The sequence below is a fragment of the Mastomys coucha genome, unplaced genomic scaffold (genome assembly GCF_008632895.1).
Source record: "Mastomys coucha isolate ucsf_1 unplaced genomic scaffold, UCSF_Mcou_1 pScaffold6, whole genome shotgun sequence".
Taxonomy (NCBI): domain Eukaryota; kingdom Metazoa; phylum Chordata; class Mammalia; order Rodentia; family Muridae; genus Mastomys; species Mastomys coucha.
Window position 1 is genome coordinate 22,633,484 of NW_022196912.1, and position 20,708 is coordinate 22,654,191.

Genomic DNA, 20,708 nt, shown 5'->3' on the forward strand with positions numbered 1-20,708 from the left:
GAGACAGAGACAGAGACACAGAGACAGAGACAGACAGAGAGACAGAGACAGAGACAGAGAGACAGAGACAGAGACAGAGACAGAGACAGAGACAGAGAGACAGAGAGACAGACACAGAGACAGAGAAAGCCTATTTCCTACCAGACCTTGCCTCATAAGATGAGCCAAATCAGGCTTCCTCCTCATAAGCACTGTTGGAATTTTAGAGGAGAATTTCTTTACAGCAGAGGGGGGCCCTGTTCCACATTGTGTATGGTGTTCAGCAGCATCCTCATCATCCTCCACCACTTGATGCCCGCTGTATCTCAGCAACAACCATCAAAAAAAAATCTCCTGAAAATCTCGGGTGCCCCCTGGATGGCAAAAATCACTGACCTAATTGCTAAGCCCCATACCCCCACCCAGCAAACACCAAGAAGGCCAATGCACTAGCCAGACCATCCTCTGTTCATTCAAACTGATTCAACAAATGCATACTCTGAGTACCTGTGTGTGCCGTCATCATCCAGGCAACAGGGACATTCAATGAACAAGACAGACCTTACACACAAGGCACATTTATCCTAGAAAAGAGAGAAAGACTTGGCCAAGGCTCAGTCCCTGGGATAGAAGCATGCCTGTGCACCCAAGGAGAGAAGCAGAGGGCAAAAGTTGGGGTCACTGAGAGGTGAGGGCCAAGGGAACAGGCTGGGCCAGGCCACTGTAATGGCATCTCACATCCTCAAAGCCAAATAGTAATAAAAAGGGCATGCCTCCAAGGACTCCCCGTGGCTGCACCGTGAAGGTTGGATCCCACAGGGACAAAGGCAGAGGCAAGCACCAGACTCTCATCCACCAAGAGGTGCTGGGGGCTTGGACCATAGTGGAAAGAGACTGGATACTGGGCATGCTTGGAATGTGAAATCCAAGAGGAGCTGAGAGAAAGAAAAGCCAAGAGTGGCTCCAAGAACCGAGCACTGTGGTCACCTACCAGGGGATAATGCAGAAGGAGCAGCTTGGGCTGGACTCATGCCTGTAATCCCAACAAGTTGGAGGTCAGCTGGACCAGCACACTGAGTTTCAGGCTAGCCCCAGTTACAAGTGAGACTGTCTTAAAACGCACACGCACACACACACGCACACACACACACACACACACACACACACACGAATACATACACACCGAGTAGATCTGGGAGCAAGGTGAGGAGGTCGAGGTCAAGCACACTGACTGTGGAGACCTCATAGACAACAAAGCAGCTATGAGAGACAGCGGGTGGGCAGCACAGACAGATGGCTGGAGTTTAGAAGAGATCCAGGGAGGAAGATCTAAATCAACATAAAGATCATGGGGGCTGAGGTTGTCTATGGTGTGGTCCAGATAGAAAAGAGGAACCCAGGGTCCCACTATTTAGAGGTTAGAAGGATAAAGGAAGAGAAGCTAACAAGAAACAGGGAGGGAGGGAGGACTTGGTGGTGGGGGAGGTCTGATGAATGGCGTGAAGAAGTACACCATCTCCACCAGAGGCTCTCACTAGATCAGAGACGCTTGCTGAGAACAGACTATATATTAGGTACCCCTTGGCCGACTTAAGGGATGCCTGGAGCAGGGATATGCTAGGCCATCTTCAAGCTCCACTGCTCTTGCCCCTGCACTATACCAGCAGTGTCCAGAATCATATCTCAGAAAGAGGCACCCCCCCCTGGATGTGGAGGTCACACTGCTAGCTGCCAGAGGAGAGAAAGAAGGGGAGACGGGTCTAGAAGAGGATCTTCTCAGCTCTGCTGGTTCACTCTGAACAGCCCTTTGATTGATAGTTGGGGGCAAGTCCAGGACCCTGAGAGTCTCATCAAAGTACCGCTCAACTGGCAGCCCCCATCCTCCCTCCCTCCCTCCCCCTAGATCCAGCCTCTGGACACGCACCTTGCTACCCATCCCTGTCCGAGACCACCTGCCCAGCAGTCTTCTGGAAGCCCTGGACATCGTTTTGTCACCTGGGGAAAATGTTAGCCCCACCCCAGCAGTCCAGAGCTTTCCGTGCACACTAAATCCACTCTAAGAAATGTCAAATTACTTCCATCATTAAATCCAAAATGCCATAAAACAAATTGCATCTCGGCCGTTTATCTGGAAATTTCTTGAGTACCCACCGCTGGCACTCCCGAATACTTTTAGCATAAGGAGTGACTCAAGATGGATTGCTGTGTCCACCGGCTGGTTATGCAGCAGCGTTTGATGAAAATTTGATGTTTTATTGGCTTTTATTCCATTAAGTGAAAGAGAAGTCATTTTCCTCTGAGATCAGGCTGATGTTTAGGAAATCCATCTGAGCTGCAGTGGCCATGGAAGGTGTGAGTCTTCTTCTGGCAGTAGCCTTTCCCTCCCAGGATTCCAGGATTTATGTTACAGGCATCCCAGTGTAATTCCAGAAACCTCCACATCCCCAGGAGCCTGTGGGGCCCAGATGTGAATCTAGTGAGATACTAATTCAGCCACCTATCCATCCTTAACATGTGTGGCACACAATATTAGTGGCCGGCCTGCATATCCATGCAACCTGTGATGGTGCTGTTCCCACCCCACACCTGAGGACCACAGTGGCAGTCACTCAAAGTGATGATGACGATCGAGTCTAGCTATCAGATTCCAAGGTCCACGCCCTCTTCTACCCAGCAGCCAGGGGGCTCTGCCTGGGGCTGCATACCAGAGATTTCTAGAAACAAGGAAAGGGATGTTGGATGGGAAGAGTAACACGTGTAAGATGAGGGAGACATGCCTTTTCCAAAGGTGAGCTGAGAATGGAAATTCCACAGTGGGTTTTGTTTATTTGTTCTGTATTTATTTTCAATTCTTCTCATAATGTTCCAGAACTATAATGAGAGAGAAAGACAGAGACAGAGAGACAGAGAGAGATCTCAATGGCTCTTCACTCCCAAGTCCAATCCTGATCATCCACAAGGCCCATGCCATGACCTGACTGTTCACTTAATCTGTGCATGCCCTAGAGCCTCACTTCCCAGGGTCTTGGCATCCCTTCTGGGCAGCCACAGGATCCTAACTGGGCCCTCTGGACTAAGCTGGACTTTTCTACACAAGACCTTTAAGCATTTCTCTACAACTCCCCCAGCAACCCCCCCCCCACTTACCTCCTTTCCTGTAGGTCATGCTACTCTTTCCTCTTGGAATTACCTGGATGTTTCCTTGACTCTGCTGAAACCCTCCCCATACTCTACAGCCCATCCAGAAGCTACTACCTGCAGGCATCCCTCCCTGGCTGCAGTCCATCCCCCAGCTTCCCATAACATTTGCATCCAAGCCAGCATTTGTGGCCCTTTCCTAACACTGCTCAAAGAGATCATTTTTGGGCATGTTTACTCTTGACTCCTCAATTCGACCATAAGCTGTCTGAGAGACAATCAGGTCCTACCATATGCACACAAGGTCCCTGACTTGGGCACAAACCTAATGAGGTGGTCTTGATTCATACAGGCAAACCAGCTAATCCAGAAAGTCTGTGTTGGCGAGAACAATGTCATAGAAGAAGAGATCCGAGTGAACAGAAGCGTGCACGAGTGGGCAGGAGGAGGAGGAGGTGGGGGTGGAGCCACCTACGTGTTTAAGGTGCGGTCTTCTCCAAAGGATGAAGCAAAGGCTGGAGCCCACTGTAGTGTTACAACCCCAGAACAAAGCTAAACAGAAACCCCTGGAATGGTCTATGTCATTAACTATGAGAACCCATAGCCCAGAGGGTGGTCGGGTTTGTCTGCCTGAGAAAGGGGACTACTTTTGCCTTTGCCTTTCAACTTCTGGGCTCCTTGTCCAGCCAGGCCTGACAGTTTTTTAACATTGTCAAAGCCAGACCACAGATGGTAAGCAGGGTTTCTAGCTGGGTGCCCGTCTGGAGACAATAATGCTAGGGGCTTATTCTTGAACTTGTGGGGATCCAAGAGAGGACTGAAGATGGAGAAAGGGAGACCTGCTTCTCATCACCAGCAACAATATCTCCCAGGAGCTTCAGGGAAAGGGCTATGGGAAAGATCCTCCAGGATCCATCCCAGCTCATTTGTAACCTATTAAGAGATGCGTGCCCTAGTGAGTTCCTATCACCAGCTGAACCGCAGCTGATACAAAAGCTGGTCAGAGGGGAGTTACTATAACATCAATTCAGGACCCGCAAACCACCACAGATGGGGAAGTCACCCCGCTGCCCTGCAAATTTTTAAATTGAAATATTTAAACTAGGGCAGAGGGTCTCCCTAATGGATGCCTAGCTCAGTCTCTTCATCTCTGAATGTCTCCCCTGGGCAGATGAAAGATGGAGTGCCTGTACCCCTGATCATTGCAGCCGGTGGTGGTGGCAGGGCCTATGGGGCCAAGACAGAAACGTTCCACCCAGAGAGACTGGAGAATAACTCCTCAGTTCTAGGGCTGAACGGCAATTCCGGAGCCGCAGGTAAAGCCCCGCCCTCTACCAGAAATTTCTCAGGGACCCTGAAGGCACAGTAGTCACTGGGCCCTGAGTGCTTGGAGCTAGTCTTATTGGTGCCAATATGGGAGAGGGGAGGCATCCCATTACCTCTGAAGCTGTCTTGCTGGCTTGAGGCTTGCTGAATAGCACTGTGGAGGCCCGGGACCCCAACCCTCCAGTTTCTAGAACTGACAAAGCCTGTATACCTTGCCTGGGGGTGGGGGCAAAGAGGAATTCAATTCAGATTTGTTTACCATTGCTGTGAATTGGAGCTTCATTTTGTTAGCTTGGTTCCCAATTGCTAACATCTAATCACCTCTACCAGCACTCCCACACACACCTCTTTATGTCTCTCTACTGTACTGCCCTCTCAGGGCTTGGGGGACCTCAGCCAGGAGTTCATCCAGAAGATTAACCCCCTGGCAGATAAACTCTTGCAGTCCTAGGAAAGCCACTCATGGGCTGACTCAGTCCCTTCTGCATGGGTTTCCAGGGCCCACTGAGGTCATCTGCTGGGGTCCTTTGGATTCAGTGTTTCCTGGAATGTCATATGGAGCAAGAGGGTGGAGTGCACACTGGACTCTCGAGGACCGGCAGGAGACAATCATTGAAATCAAGTGCTAGTGGTCATAAGCAGGCCTTAATTCTGCCTGTCTGTCGTTCCCTTTCCAAGAGCACAAGGCAGCCCCTGAAGTTCCTGAAGCATGGCTAAGTGGCTAGCAGTGCCACCAGGTGTCACACACTCCCTTCGAGCTTCTCCACAGCTCTGAGACAGGCTGAGCCTGACACAAGGCAGCTAGCAGGCGAGTGTTCTTCCTGTCAGACTTAACTGGCCCACACTTAGCACTTGAGGAATGTTTCTGAGCTCAGTCTGATGGCTCTAATATCCACCCTCAACATTTCAATTTGAGTCCTATTATCTCCAAGTTACAGGTAGGGAAACGGGGACTCAGAATGAGGAGGTAATGGCCTGAATTTCATAGCCAGCAAACAATGAAGCCCTTGGGACTAGAGAGAGCCTGGTCCCTCAAGAAACTAGTGCAGTGACCTTGGCAGGGGCCCTGCAGTCGGCTGCAGAGACTTGTTAGAATAGAAACAGTGAATGTGTTCACTTTCAAGAGGCGGTGGCCATACTCTAAAAAGTTCCGCCACCATTCTGCCTATCCCCAGTGCACCACGCCCCCTCCTCCCCACCACCCAAGTCTCTACTGAAGTGCACTGCCTACTCCTGAGCTAGAGAGCCCTGCCAGGAAGCAGGGAACCAGGCACAACAACTTTATAGGCACACACTGTGGCTTAAGAGGTGTCACTACAGCCAGTGGCTAACTATTCCTAGCTCCCCCGTGAGCTGGACCCTGGAAGAGAGCTAGTGGGAATGGCTCTCAAAGACCACCATATCCTCTTTCCAATTTCTTCAGCTCCTGTCTCCTTCCAAAACTGCCAGCCCCTCAAGAGGCATGTCTCATTTCTCCCGCAGGTGGTGGAGGCGGCTGGAATGATAACACTTCCTTCCTCTGGGCCGGAAAGTCTTTGCTGGAGGGTGCTGCCGGAGGACATTCCTGCCCCCAGGCCATGAAGAAGTGGGGGTGGGAGACAAGAGGGGGTTTCGGAGGGGGTGGAGGGGGGTGCTCCTCAGGTGGAGGAGGCGGAGGATATATAGGTAAAGATGATTCGCGTTCTAGGTGTCACTCTTTCCCCTCTTAGTCCTAGGCTCTTCCCTCCCCGTCACCTTCCCGTCCCCCCACCCCCACCCCCCAGTGTAGACTGTAACGTCACTGCACGCTCCCCTCCCCTCTGCCTGGCTTGGGCCCGCCAGAGGTAGGGTGTTGACTTCTGAGCCAGCATCCTGCCTCCAGGCTTGTGTAGCAATGGCATCAAGATCCTATGTGATCTTTGATCCCTCCCATCCCCCAACTCCTGCGCCCCTTTCAAAGCTGAACGTAAAAGCGTTTGGCTTTCCCTGCGGTTCCATGAACCACTCACCACAAGGACCAGGCAGCTCTGAAGACCAGACTCTTCTAGCCCCTACAGCTCATTTGCGGGGGCTGGCTAAACCAGAGTAACTGAGCCTGGTCTAAAGTGTCATGGGCGCCTCCCTTTCAATTTTCTGTCCAACCCACTAGCTGCCTGAGAGCAGCACTGTCCATGCGGGTGGGAACTATTCCCAGAAGCCATTGCGGGCAGCTTCAAACCCAGCCCTGCACCAATCAGCCTGCTGTTGATCCCCCATTGGCTTGGGAAGAGTTTGCAGCTAAGGGATTCTCCCACCCTCCCCCAGATTAGGACACACTGCATGCCAGCACTGTGATGTTCTTCTTCGTGTCTGTGTTTTGCTTTGTCGCTGTGTGGAAAAGGAAAATGCTTGTGCTGATCACACAAGCTTCCTTTCCGAGCTTTGGGTGGATGGGAGGACCCTGGGGGCAGGGGGAACCCCAAGATCACCCAGTCCCAGATGAAAGGAGGGACAGGAGTCTGAAGGCACAGTGGCTCATCTCCCCCAGCTCCCATCATGACCCCCAAGTGACCCAAGCAACTCTCTAAGACACAAGGATGCACCCCAACCTCAAGAGACTAGAACCTTCTAGACTCTTGCTTACCTGCTACTTAGTACCATGGCCTCAGCAGTGTGGTAGAGACTCCCTGGATGATCTGACTCCAACCCGCAAGGGAAATTGGCCCACACGCCTAGCATCTACAGAGTTAAACCAATGTGCAGCCTCTGTGCCTAGAACCTCCCTTCCCTCGCCTCCTCCCTGTTCCACAGGCCCCCAGTGACCCATAGCTTTGGCCAGAACTGCATGTCTGTTGATGTGCATGTGTGTTGAGACTTGGGCACCCACCTTTTGGGGTTCAACTCTTCTCTGGTTTGCCACAGGTGGCAACGCAGCATCAAACAATGACCCCGAAATGGATGGGGAAGATGGGGTTTCCTTCATCAGTCCATTGGGTATCCTGTACACCCCGGCCTTAAAAGGTACCCCCTCTACCAGGTGATGACACAAACTTAAGCCATTTCTTCCACCAACCTGGACACTGTATGGGGTCAGGATACCAAGGCATGGCTATGGACCACCTGCAGATACAAGTCTTCCCATAGCTCACCTCATCATAGTTTGTGGAAGTTGGGGTATGTGGCTGAATTTTGGCAAAGAGGCAGAGTATGGACCCACCAGGCAAGCAGGACCTAGAAAATGACACAAGAGTAGCTAAAACACCGTACCAGAGCCAGGGTCCTTGGATACAGGTCTCACACTTACACACAGACAAACACACGTTCTCAGTCTCAGCTCTGTACACCCAAAGATGCTTCCCCAGATGTGCTTTCAGTGGCCGAAGGACCTGGGGCAGGGACCCCAAGAATCCACAGCAAGCAGCCAGAGATAAAGTTCAAAGGCGGGGGTTGGGGGGCACCTGAAGGTACAGGGTGACTGATCTTCATGTTCAGCCTGAGACTGATCCTCCCTCCTTGTCACCAGTGATGGAGGGCCATGGGGAAGTGAATATCAAGCATTATCTAAACTGCAGTCACTGTGAGGTAGACGAATGTCACATGGACCCTGAGAGCCACAAAGTCATCTGCTTCTGTGACCATGGGACTGTGCTGGCTGACGATGGCGTCTCCTGCATTGGTAAGGGACAGCAGTGGGGGAGGGGAAGAAGGCCAAAGCTTGAGCCAACTGAACAAGCCCAATTGTTAAGTATCTTGTCTGTGGCTGGAGCGATGCCACATCAGACACCGACTGCTCTTCTGAAGGTGCTGAGTTCAAATCCCAGCAACCACATGGTGGCTCACAACCACCCATAATGAGATCGGATGCCCTCTTCTGGTGTGTCTGAAGACAGCTACAGTGTACTTAGATATAATCATAAATAAGTCTTTGGGCTGGAGCAAGTGGGGTTGGCCAGGGCGAGCAGAGGCTCTAAAAATCAATTCCCAACAACCAGATGAAGGCTCACAACTATCTGTACAGCTATAGCGTATAGTCATATACATGAAGTAAATAAATAAATCTTTAAAAAGAAAAAAAAGTATCTTTTCTGCCTCTTGTTCATATTCTGGCAGCTGAGCAAAGAGACCTTGTATGAAAGGTAGGGCACCTGAAGCGGTCTGAGAATTGCCTATCCCCTTACCAAAGCCATGAAGCAAAACCTGTGGCATCTCTACCAAGGGGCCAGACATCCCATGTCCATGCAAGTGCCTAGCAATGGGGGCCTTAGCACTCCTAAGACACCCCTGTGTTGAGGAATTTCAGAGCCAGGCCCTGTGCCTTTGAACTTCCTGCATATGGTTCCTGACTGGACACAGCCTTTAGCACATATATTCAATGAGGATGCTTTTGTTTTTAGTCTCCTCCATATTCAATAGCTGTTTATTTTGACCACACAGATAGAGCTCTAAGCCTGATTCCATCCTAGAGTCCCTCTTCTGAACACATTCCATTCCCCCTTGAGAGAAAAATACATAGTAAAGAAACAAGGGATGGGAAGGGGAGGGACAAAGATAGGAGGGGGAGGAGAGGAGGAAGAGAAGAAAAGAAAGGAGAGAGGAAAAGATGAGGGGGGAGGAGAAGGAAGGGAGAAGAAAGAAAAAGGAGGAAGAGATGAAGGGAGAAGGGAGAGGAGAGGAGGGAGAAAGGAAGGGGTAGGGATAGGGGCAGGGAAGGGAAATGAAGGGAAGGGGAGTGGAGGGAAGGGAAATGAAGGGAAGGGGAGTGGAGGGAAGGGAAATGAAGGGAAGGGGAGTGGAAGGAAGGGAAATGAAGGGAAGGAGAGTGGAGGGAAGGGAAATGAAGGGAAGGGGAGTGGAGGGAAGGGAAATGAAGGGAAGGGGAGTGGAGGGAAGGGAAGGGAAGAAAAGGAAAGGGAAGAGAAAGGGAAGAAAATGAAGGGAGAGAAAGAAGGGAAAAGGAAAAGAAAGGGAAGAGAAGAGGAGGGGAGGGAAGAGAAAGAAAAGGAAGAGAAGGGGAAGAAAGAGAAAGGAGAGAAGGAAGGGAAGGGGAAGAGAAAAGGAAAAGGAAATGAAGAGAAGGGAAGAGAAGGGTAGGGAGGGGAAGGAGAGGGGAGGGAAGGGAAGAGAAGGAAAAGGGAAAGGAAGGGGAGGGACGGGAAGGGGTAGTTTTGTGAAGAGAGCATATAGTCTGTCCAGGATGGGGCTCACAGGGCCTTCTCCTGTTCTAAGGCCATAAGAAGTAATTCCACTTCTGAGGGCATCTCCAAGGGACTCTACTTTTGGGTCCTCCTGAGTATGGAGTCAGTCCCTAAGGTCCCCAAGTCCCTTCCATGTCCACTCCTGTTTTCCCTTCTGTCTGTATCCCACCCTTGTGCAGCTGATTTTTGGGACCAACACCCAAGATTGATATTCATCCCTGTTGAATTTTCCCTCTACCCCAAAGCTACTTCTGGGAGCTGTGAGACCAGGATGAGCCTACTTAGGGCCCATGGTCCCCTGAAAAGGGAGGTGTGACAAGATCTCCAGAGACTGGAAACAGCAGGTGGCTTTTCCAGCTGGGGAGGGTATTTCTGACTTGGGACCTGCTCAGAGGAGAATCAGCATGGTGGTCAGTGCCCCATCCGGACCTGTCTTCCAGTGTCGCCCACCCCGGAACCCCACCTGCCGCTCTCATTGATCCTCTCCGTCGTGACCTCTGCCCTGGTGGCTGCCCTCGTTCTGGCATTCTCTGGCATCATGATTGGTGAGTATGCTGCCAGAGCAGCAGGGCTTCTGAAGGGGCAAAGCAAGTCCCAGAGGAATAGGGTCTCAGGATATATATGGACACCAAGGTATCACCCTGCCCTGATAGGTCCCAGACTTGGGAGGGCTACCAGGTCAAGTGAAAACAGAACCATCAACCCTCTACCCACCAGAGAATCTGCAGTTTCAGAGAGAGAGATCTTTGACTCTGCATGGCCTCCTGGCTGCTCACAGAGATGGGTACCCTTCAGTGCCCAACACAATTGAAAACACTCTCCCTGCACCCCCATATTCACTGTTAGCTCCTCTGGGCTTGAGGGAACCCTGTCATGCCTGAGGCCACTCCCTGTGTATATGTGGCTCAAACTATACTAGCCAGGAACACTCCCACTCAACCAGAGATTTAAAACTGGTTTCTGAGACCCTTCCATCTGACCAAGGCGAACCCATCTCAGGGCACAAAGGCTCAGTATGGACCATGTGGCTGGCTATAAGATGCTCTGATAGATAAGCAGAGACAGGAAGCCAGGCAGGGGGAATGTCTCAGAAACATGCAGGCAGACTCATTCATAGGAGACCTGAGATACTCTGATGGCTATCCTGGGTCCCCAAATGACCCCAAGCACCTCACTAAGACATCCTTCTGCTGTATGGCCTCTAACCATCCCCTGTTGTTCCTTCATGTCTAATGGATCTCAGCCATCTCCATAATAAAATTCTGGCATGTCTATCTGTAAGGCTAGTTTTAATTTTCAATTTGACCCAGTCTAGAATCACTTGAGAAGATTGTCTCAGTGACGAGTTGTCTAATTTAGGTGACCTGTAGACATGTCTGTGAGGGATTCTCTTATTGGGTTAACTGGCATGAGCTGACCTACCCCAAAAGAGACAGCACCCCCATCCCCCAGGTTTGGTTACTGGGCTATCTTTTAAAGGGGAGGATGTGAGCTGAGTCCAGGCATGCCTTTCTTCTCTGCCCTTGACCAAATCACTTCAGGTTCTCTCTGCCTTGACTTCCCCCACAAGGGAAGACTATACAGTGGACTTGTAAGCCAAAGGTGACCCTTTCTCCCCTAAACTGCTTTTGTCAGGCTATCTTATCACAGCAACAGAAACAAATCCCCACTTCTGAATGACACAATCAATTATATACCAGGTAGGAGATTCACGTTTCGCACTTGTTTTCCGTGGTGAAGGAATACTTTGATAAGCTTAATCACTTTGTTAGTGTTGTTAACAGAGATAGGAAAGTTTTAAGTCCAAGGGCTGGAGGAGGTGGCCTCTGCTGAGCTTCAGCTGAGCTTCACCTAGCCTAGAATCCCTCACAGAGGACACTTATCTGTCTTCAGTGTACCGCCGGAAGCACCAGGAGTTGCAAGCTATGCAGATGGAGCTGCAGAGCCCAGAGTACAAACTGAGCAAGCTACGGACCTCGACCATCATGACCGACTACAACCCCAATTACTGCTTTGCTGGCAAGACCTCATCCATCAGTGACCTGAAGGAGGTGCCACGGAAAAACATCACCCTCATCCGGTGAGCTTCCTGCTGCTGTCCCGGAGCTGGATGGTTTGTCTGTGCCATGGCCTCCTCTAGCCACAAGGAGCCTGAACAGCCAGCCACCCTTGGGTACACCCTGGCCTCTTAGGGAGACAAGGCTTAATGTTCAGAGGCTCATGGGAATGTTTGCTTACTTCAACACCCTATGTGTTCATTCATGCGACTTATGAAATGAAAAGTATATATCAAGTTCTTAAAGTCCATCATGCACTCTGTTCAGAAGATGCCTGGTCCCGTCTCTGTTCTCTGAGCATCCAAAGCATCCACGATTTCCTTTATCATCCACTACAACACCCTACAGCAAAGATCTGTCAATCATCTGCCCCTGTCCCCAGAAGTACCACACTCTTTAGACACGAGTCATCCCTTACCTTTGTCCCTAGCAGATACCAAGGACTCACTAAATCTTCATTGAGTGAATAAACATTTGACTATCTTCATAAATCCCTGGTTAGACCTGTATTTGATCTATTTTATGTGTGCTGTAACACAATACCACAGAATAGGTAGTGAAGAGAGGTTTGCTTGGTCTCAGAGTTAGTATCCAAGGTCTATGACTAGATTTGGTAATGACCTTCTTGCCTGCAAAGACAGAGCTAGGTATCCAAAGCCACCAGGACCTGCCCATGGGATGCTCCATCCTAATGACCTTGCCTCATCTGAATCACTTCCTGTTACAACACTGATTTTCCACACTCAACACCTCACTGTCAGGATTGCTTTTCACTCAGCACGTGAACCTCAAGCTTTAGCAGACCTGTTCTTACCAGAGTTCAGATAAAGAAATAGAGGCCCCCTCACAGAGCAAACATTAGTTTCTCTAACATTCTCAGTGGCTATACCAACACACATAAGGGCGGGCACCATGCCCAACACAGGTGGCCAACAAAAAATGGTATTGTTGGAGGTTTTTTAACTCATAATGCTTTGCCTGGGCTGCTGCTTCCTCCTCCCTCTCCCCCTCCTCCTCATCCTCCCCTCCTCCCCCCTCCACCTCCCCCTCCTCCTACTGCTCTTGTTATCTTACAGGTCTTTTGCTTGTATATTATGGTTTCTAGTTTTGTTTTATGGGATTTCTGTTTGTATGAATGTGTGTGTGTCTGGGCCTATATGTGTTTCTTTTGTTTTGTTTTTTTCTTTTTTCTGTTTGTTTTGTCCTATTCTGGCTGGTTTGTTTGTTTGTCTTATTATTATTTTAGATTCTTGTTTAGTTTTTAATAATGAGAGAGAGAAGTGAAGGGTGTGGATTTAGGTCGGGGGGTGAGAGTGATCTGGGTAGAGTTGGGGGAGGAAAAACCACAGTCACATATTCATTGTATGAAAATATATTCATTTTCAACTTAAAAATAATGTTCATTTAAAAAAAAAAGAAAGAAGAGAAAAGAAATGGAGGCCCAGGGTGACATAGTGAAGCCAAGCTGAAGGTGTAACCCATAGGTGGTCACCCTTCTTCCTCTTGTGTGTACACTGAATGTGACACTGATCTCCAGGTCCCCAGCTGCCTGTGGCTCACTTAACTGTGACTTATCTTGTCTTCTTGGTGCAGGGGCCTAGGCCATGGCGCATTTGGGGAGGTGTATGAAGGCCAGGTATCTGGAATGCCCAATGACCCAAGCCCTCTACAAGTGGCTGTAAAGGTGAGGGGTGGCTCCACCTTCCGCCTAGCCTTAGCCTGAGGTCCCTGTAGGCTACAGCCCGCAACTCACGGCCACCTTCTCCTCCAACCCTCCCTTCCAGACGCTGCCGGAAGTGTGTTCAGAACAAGATGAGCTGGACTTCCTCATGGAAGCTCTGATCATCAGGTAAAGGCACAGAGGCCCGGCCTCTCCCCCGACCGACCCCTCAAAGCACATGAAGGTCTAATGGATAGGCATCTCTAGAGGAAACAGGATGTGTTAGTCCCAACATTCCCCCACCCACGCAACAAGCAGAAGGACCCCTGAAGTGGAACAACCCCCAATGATTTTCTCAGGAAGTATCTGAGTGGCCTAATTATTGATAGCTCTCTGCCTACGGCCAGATTCCCAGTGTCAGTCATTGGTTCCCAAAGACTTAGGAAAGCAAACTCCCTTCTGACATTAGATGATACATCCCACCCCATCCCTCTAAGTGACTCTTCTAGAACTGAGACCCTGGACATAGAGGAAGGGAACCAGTGAAAGATAGCAGATCACCATACCCAGTGTCTACAATGACCAAGGCTGCACCCTAACGGGTGAGTCAGGCCTGAATTGAAACCGGAAACCTCCTGAGGGCGGCCACTCAGGTCTCCTGAGGGAGGAGGCAGAGTCGTCCTTGTGACCAGAAGGAAGCTCACAGCTGTCTCTGGCACTAAGATGCCTCCAGGCATCCTGACCTAAGGAGGTGGTCAAGAGTGGTGCAGGTTGAAACAGCAAGAAAATACAGCCAAAGCTGGCTGAGTGATTCGTTTATAGGCTCTGGAGCATGAGGAAGAGACACAGCCAGGATAGCACTTTGCTTTAAAAAACAATACTTATTTCCTGGTTATATATGTAATATAAGAGTGTTAAATAAAACCTAAAAAGTATAAAGTTACATAGGAGAGCTTAATTATGTAATATTCCTACCTGGTAGTAATAAACGGATATATTTCAGCATATAATCACCAGTCTCGCAACTCAGTGTGTGTGTGTGTGTGTGTGTGTGTGTGTGCACGCGCGCGCGTGTGTGCATATGTGTGCATTCGTGAGTAAGTGAGTGTGTGTGTGTGTGTACACGTGAGCCCCCACCTGGGGTTTCCTAGCCCCCACTGTTCTGCATATTTAAAATGATAAGATAATCCAAATCTCAGGACCTGTGTCCTGGCCCATGTGGAGTGCACAGGAGATTGCAGAGACAGTGGGGACATCTCTCCTCCTGATGCTCTTTCACAGATTGTCACCACCCAGGTCACACACTGTTCCTCTCAGAAGCCAGTCCTTCAACTTCTACCTGAGACCTTCCTTAGAGAGCTCAAGTGTAAATTCATACAGCAGTGCTCACACACACAAACACACGCACACATAGAAATATATGCACACCCATGCACACACACAAACACGTGCATACATGCACAAACACACGCACACATAGAAATATATGCACACACATACACATGCACAAACATGTGCATACATACACAAACACATTCACACATAGAAATATATACACACACATGCACACACGTGCACACACATGCAGGTACACAATCAGTCACACATGCAAAGTACATGTACTTTGTCACTCAAAGTCTGACTCCAACAGAATTCTTTCCTGCTAATTCAACTCCTGCCAAGCCTGCCCATTCTATGCATCTCCCCAGGGAGGTTTACCCTAGGTTCAGCCAGAGACCCCTACCACCCATTATCTACAGAATATAGCTTCACAGCATGGTCGCTGAAGCCATGACTCTGTGCCCTGCTTCTCTTGATGGTCTCAGACCTGGCTCAGTTAAATTTGATTCCACCCTCTGCCCCCAGCAAATTCAACCACCAAAACATTGTTCGCTGCATCGGGGTGAGTCTGCAAGCCCTGCCCCGCTTCATCCTGCTGGAGCTCATGGCTGGTGGAGACCTCAAGTCCTTCCTCAGGGAGACACGCCCTCGCCCGGTGAGTGAGAGCCAGTCTTCTCTCCAGGGCTCATGTCAGGGGGAGTGAGTTGCAAGGGAAGAAATGTGCTTGGTGAGATCCTGGGAGTCAGCCCTGGGGTTTGGTCATGAAGAGAATGGTCGGGATCGAATGGACAGAGAGTGGATGGTGGAGGAACACCTAGGGAGACAAGCCCTACACAATTGATTCAATAACCTGATTTTATAACCTGATGACTCTGGATCAGCAGACTCAGAGAGGGACTTTGCATGCCAACCGTGTCACTAACAGGCTCTCCATCTGTAGATTCCAAGCCCACTCATCTCTTCTCAAAAACAAATATAATACACAACACTCTGACTCTGGATTTCTGTACAATAATAATACCATGTTGGAATATTTAGGAGGTAAATATGCCTGTGGTGTCGTGTATGAGGGACAGAACTTGTGAAGAACACTAAGGTGCACCCATGAAGGCCAGTCTTCAACCCCTGTATGGCTGCCAGGCACCATATAACACAGGGCAGCCCCACTTTCTTTGGCTTTAGCATCTGTGCAGGTGAAAACCGAGTTCTCTCATTTGCCACCGCCACCCAGCCAGGCCCCTGACCTCTCTCCGCCCTTGCCCTGAGAGTCTCAGTAGAGCTGCTGGCAGAGCTCATGGAGACAAGCACATACATAGAATCACCCTTCTAAAGAGGCATGGCTCTGGAGTTCCTGAGGCTAAAGGAGAGAATATGCAGCAGGGAACTCCTCTTAAGGAGTGTCTGGGAACTTGTCGCTTGGAAAGCCCAAGGACATTGGGGCAGGAGGCAGAGGCATGAGGAATGGGGTTTCCCTGCCTCCTAAATTTGAAGGAGAAGGGTAATGTTTGACCACTGTCCCAGAAAACAAGGCATAGCAGCTAGGAGAAACAGATCCGTGGTGCCTTCTGCCTTCTGCCCCTTACAGTACCACCCTGGGGAAGGTCAGAGTGGGGGACTGCTGCCCGTTCTGACCGCAACACCTGATGTCAGCACCAGCTGAGGGTTGCTCGTGAGAGAACCCCCTTCTTTGGAATTACGATCCTATCCATCGAATCTAATCTCAGCGCCATCGAAATTCCTTTGGGTGGCTTTTCTTGCTAACCATACACCCAAGTGTCCGTGAAAACAGAGCCAGGTAGTACTGCAGTCGCCCTGCTCACTGGCCCACCTCTGCCCATCCCAGGTAAGCTGTCCTTCCTGCCATGCTGGCCCAGGGGAGCAGCTTTACGTATTGGAGCATTGCCCTCCAGGAACCCCCTTCCCCTGAAGTGTTTGAGCAACAGCTTCCGGGGCAGCTGGAGGGTCCCTCCATGGACTCAAGGTCACTAAGGCAACTGAACTCATAGTGTTTGGTTGACTATGAGAAAGCAATGTGAGTTTAGTGGATAGGACTAATACCAATGAATCTTTACAGAATATGCAGAGATAGCCCAGGGACTTGGAATGGAAAAACAAGGACTCTAGAGTGTGGGTGGGGATAGCCAGACCTCTAAGTCTGGAGTTTGCTGGATTCTGGGCCTGAATTCCTCTAGACCAGCAGTTCTCACCCTTCCTAATCCTGCAACCCCTTTAGTACAGATCCTCATGTTGCAGTGACCCCCCCAACCATAAAATTATTTTCATTGAAACTTCATAACTGTAATTTTGCTCCTGTTATACATAATAATGTAAATATCTGATAGGTGATCCCTGTGAGAGGGTCATTCAACCCTCAGGTTAAGATCCAGTCAATGTTCTAGTTTCTTCTGCTTTGCTGATGATTTCTGTATCTAGAATCAGGTCCTAGAGACCTCAAAGTTTATTTGGAAACATTGGTAAAATAAACACAGGACAAAAACACAATGGCATGACTATGACACTGAATGGTAGCACACTACTAAACAATTTAGGCATTTAGATCAAGATGAAGGGTCACTTTCATGACACTGTCATGAGGCCAAGAGGCCAGTGTCCACAGATGGAGTAGCACACGCCCTTACGTGGACAAGCCTTCGTGGAGAGCAGCTGGGTGGTGCTCTGAATTACCCAGTACTTTCCATGAGGTTTTCTCTTTTAAATTCACTTTAGGCCAAGATCTTAAAGAAAACTAACATTTAAAAACACTTTTAATGATTTAATTTATTTCTTTTCTTTTATGTGTATGGGTGTTTTGCCAGCACATATGTCTGTGCACTATTTGTGTGCAGTTCCTGCAGAAGAGTGCATTGGAACCAGAGTTATATACATCATTGTGACCTGCTATATAAATGCAGAGAATCACACCCAGGTCCTCTAGAAGAGCGGCCAGTGCTCTTAACCACGGAACCATCTCTCCAGCCCCATGTTTAAAGGCATATTAAAAGCCAGAGAGATGGCTCAATAGTTAAAACACTTGTGGTTAAAGTACTCACCACACAAGGGTTGGAGTTTGCATCCCCACAGCATCTCATGGAACCTGCCTGAAATTCCAGCCACGGAAGATCCGAGACAGGATTTCTAGAGCTAACAAGTGGCTGTCAAGACTTGTCATATTGACAAGCTCTGGGTGCAACTGAGAACCCTGCCTCAATGAGAGACTAGCCATATTGATGAGCTCTGAGTGCAACTGAGAAACCCTGCCTCAATGACTAAAATGAAAGCAAGTGATTCCTGACTTCAACCAGGGGCCTCTACTGTACACATATGCACAACCACCTGCATGCACACACACACACACACACATACACACACACGGGGGGGGGGGGGAATACAGTAAATAAATACACAGACCCACTGCAAGACATTATAATAGAAGATTTCAAAAACATTATTCTCTATTAGCTTTCTCCCAGGTTTGCTTATCAGGTTGTAGCATGCACATGAATTCTGGAGTAAAAATATGTAGGATGCATTAAAGAGCAAGAATTGTCTGCCCTGCTGGGTTCCTGTGGCCCAGACATCCCCAGCCCCCGCTGTACTTTCCACTCACTTGGGGCCTACTCATAAAGATGGATGCCTTGACCATGTTTAGGGCAAAGTGATTTTTAAACGGGTGAGACTCCTGGTAGAGCAGCATGACTGGCCTCTGCCTCCTCACAAACAGAAGCAATGTCCCATCTTCCTGTCTTCCCTCATCAGCAGGCCTCTTGTCTTCCCACAGAACCACCCCACCTCCCTGGCCATGCTGGATCTTCTGCATGTGGCTCGGGACATTGCCTGTGGCTGTCAGTACCTGGAGGAAAATCACTTTATCCACCGGTGAGTCAGTGGTCTTCATCTCCTCAGAGCTTTCTGAATGCTTCCCTGTTGGTCCCAAAAGCAGATCTCCCCCTTTTAGAGGAGATTCGGTCTCTCTCCAGAACTGTGCAGGTGAGACATCTTTGAGGGAGAACCTGTCTCGCAAGGCATTTCCTGTCCCTGTGTGAAGTGAATTTCTAAAATCTCCACGCTTCCCCACGGGAGCTAGCTAGAGGCTGGTGAGCTACTTTAGCCCTCCTATGGTCCTCTTGCCTGTATATTCAAGCTTTGTATCACCTTGAGCTTCCCCTCTCTAGAAACCGGGCTCTTCAAAGGAGCCTTTCCTCAATTCATCCGTGTATTCATAGCATATTGATGGACACTAAATACTGGCTCGATAAATTAATTTTTTTTCTAAAATACTCCAAAGTGAAGCTTAATAATAGTTATGTTCACCCCGGTGACATTTTGCCTGCCATCTATGAACCTTGGGTTTAAATGCTGTATGGGCCGAGGCATACTCATCCTCAATGCCCAGGGTCACATGACTCATGTTTCCTCCCTTGTAACTGTTGACAACAGCTGCTCTGAGATCTGAGAAGTCAAGTATATAACTGGGGTCTTTGCAAAGCTCTTCTTAATGATTTGCTTCAAACTCAGTCAATGAGAGCCCGACAAACTCACGATTATTTATTAGCCTGTGTCTTCAAACTTCAAGCCTCCCTTAAGCCCCACCTCCAGGCAGCAGCCTCTCTTGAACCACTTCTTCCCTCACTGCCCAGTCATGGCTTTGGTCCTCAGTCCTTCCCCTTGGTTCTACCCTTTTCTCACTTGCAAGCCATTCTGATCAGTAGAAATAACAGATGCAAAGTGGCAGCCAGGACCAGTCATCTGCGCCTTCATCCACAGCCACCTAGTCTACTGCCCTTTTTATTGTGCCCAAAGCATTCCATAAACCTCAACTCTGGACTATACCATTTCCCAGTTGAGGCACATTTGTGCCCCTTTGGAAATCAGCCTCCTTTGGAGCCCCCCATCCCATATCTTTAAGTCTAGGTTCATCTGTTACCAATTTGTACATCATCTTGGTGACTTCTGCCTTTGCTTCTCATGGAGATGGCTGTGCTGCTGGCCCTCCACCCACATTTGGCAGAGTGTCTGGCTGAGGGATCATTTCCTTGTCTGACAATCTGAAATCTGCTTCTTTACGGTGATGTCCCGTGTTCTGTAAGAGATAACAGGATTACAGTCTCCCAAAACCCCTACCTCGAGATCTAGAAAGGGTTCGTAGAGGTCAGAATGAGATATCTTAGTAATAGTTTGCTGCTCTTAACGTGTGTGTATATGTGTGTAAATATGTGAGGGAGGGAGTGCATTCATGTTCGTGTGGATGTATATACATATGTATCTATGTAGGCTGCAGGTGCAGTGTATGCTCATGCATGTGGAGGCCAGAGGTTGGCATCAAATGCCTTCTCCTGTCTCTCTCCATCTTATTTAAGATAGACAGAGTCCTCTCCTTAACCCGGAGCACACCACTTCAGCTAGGCTGTCCCAAGAGAAGTTTCAGGGATCTGCCTGTGTCTGCCTCCCCAGTGATAGTGTGTAGTACAGGAAGCATTTGTGAGTCCCAAAAGACCAATCAGGAGCCGATCTGATATAATCACACTAGGGTCTTTATTCACAAGCTGAAGCTCAAGCTTAACTCACTGCCAACCCACAGGACAGTTTTGGTGGAGAAAAGTCCAAACACTTATTGGGTTTTATCAGAAATGACAATCGAGGGGTGAGTGTTTCTAGCCTGGCAAGCATCTAATTGGGGGGCTACTATGCCTTTTATCATAATTGGCTGATTCTGGGAGCCAAACCATAAATTTAACCTCTGCTTTCCTCCTGATTGGTGGTTGTTAGGAAGTGAAGTGCCAGGGGCAGACTTGTAACCTAGAGACACAGGTTTGTTGGGAAATAACCTGGAGGCTGGTACTAGAGGCAGATCTTGTTGGGGTCCTGGAGGGGTAACTTGGAACCTGGTGCTAGACACTGGATTTGTTGTTGGGATAACCTGGAGATGTTGGGGTCTTGTTGGGGGTAGCCTAGAAACTGGTGCTAGGAACCAACCTGTTAGTTAACTTGAGTTCAGCCTTAGATCAGGTTCTCTAAGATGGAGTCTGAACCCAAAATTTTGGTCTCTCACGAGCT

The 20,708-nt window shown here is 49.2% G+C and overlaps 1 protein-coding gene across 7 annotated transcripts in view; it reads left to right on the forward strand.

Moving 5' to 3' along the window:
• The window catches only part of Alk (ALK receptor tyrosine kinase), a 722,886-nt gene that overhangs the window by 680,098 nt on the left and 22,080 nt on the right, over positions 1-20,708 (forward strand). For 4 of the 7 annotated variants that reach the window (XM_031357604.1, XM_031357607.1, XM_031357609.1 and 1 more), the window contains 11 exons: positions 3,470-3,601; positions 4,289-4,433; positions 5,926-6,108; positions 7,324-7,422; positions 7,925-8,077; positions 10,037-10,141; positions 11,490-11,676; positions 13,247-13,337; positions 13,438-13,502; positions 15,180-15,309; positions 18,433-18,530. In XM_031357604.1, coding sequence (XP_031213464.1) covers positions 3,470-3,601; positions 4,289-4,433; positions 5,926-6,108; positions 7,324-7,422; positions 7,925-8,077; positions 10,037-10,141; positions 11,490-11,676; positions 13,247-13,337; positions 13,438-13,502; positions 15,180-15,309; positions 18,433-18,530 — 1,388 coding nt within the window. Of the gene's footprint in view, positions 1-3,469; positions 3,602-4,288; positions 4,434-5,925; positions 6,109-7,321; positions 7,439-7,924; positions 8,078-10,036; positions 10,142-11,489; positions 11,677-13,246; positions 13,338-13,437; positions 13,503-15,179; positions 15,310-18,432; positions 18,531-20,708 lie in introns of those variants that run through there. The other 3 variants (XM_031357606.1, XM_031357610.1, XM_031357612.1) reach the window with 3 other exon arrangements.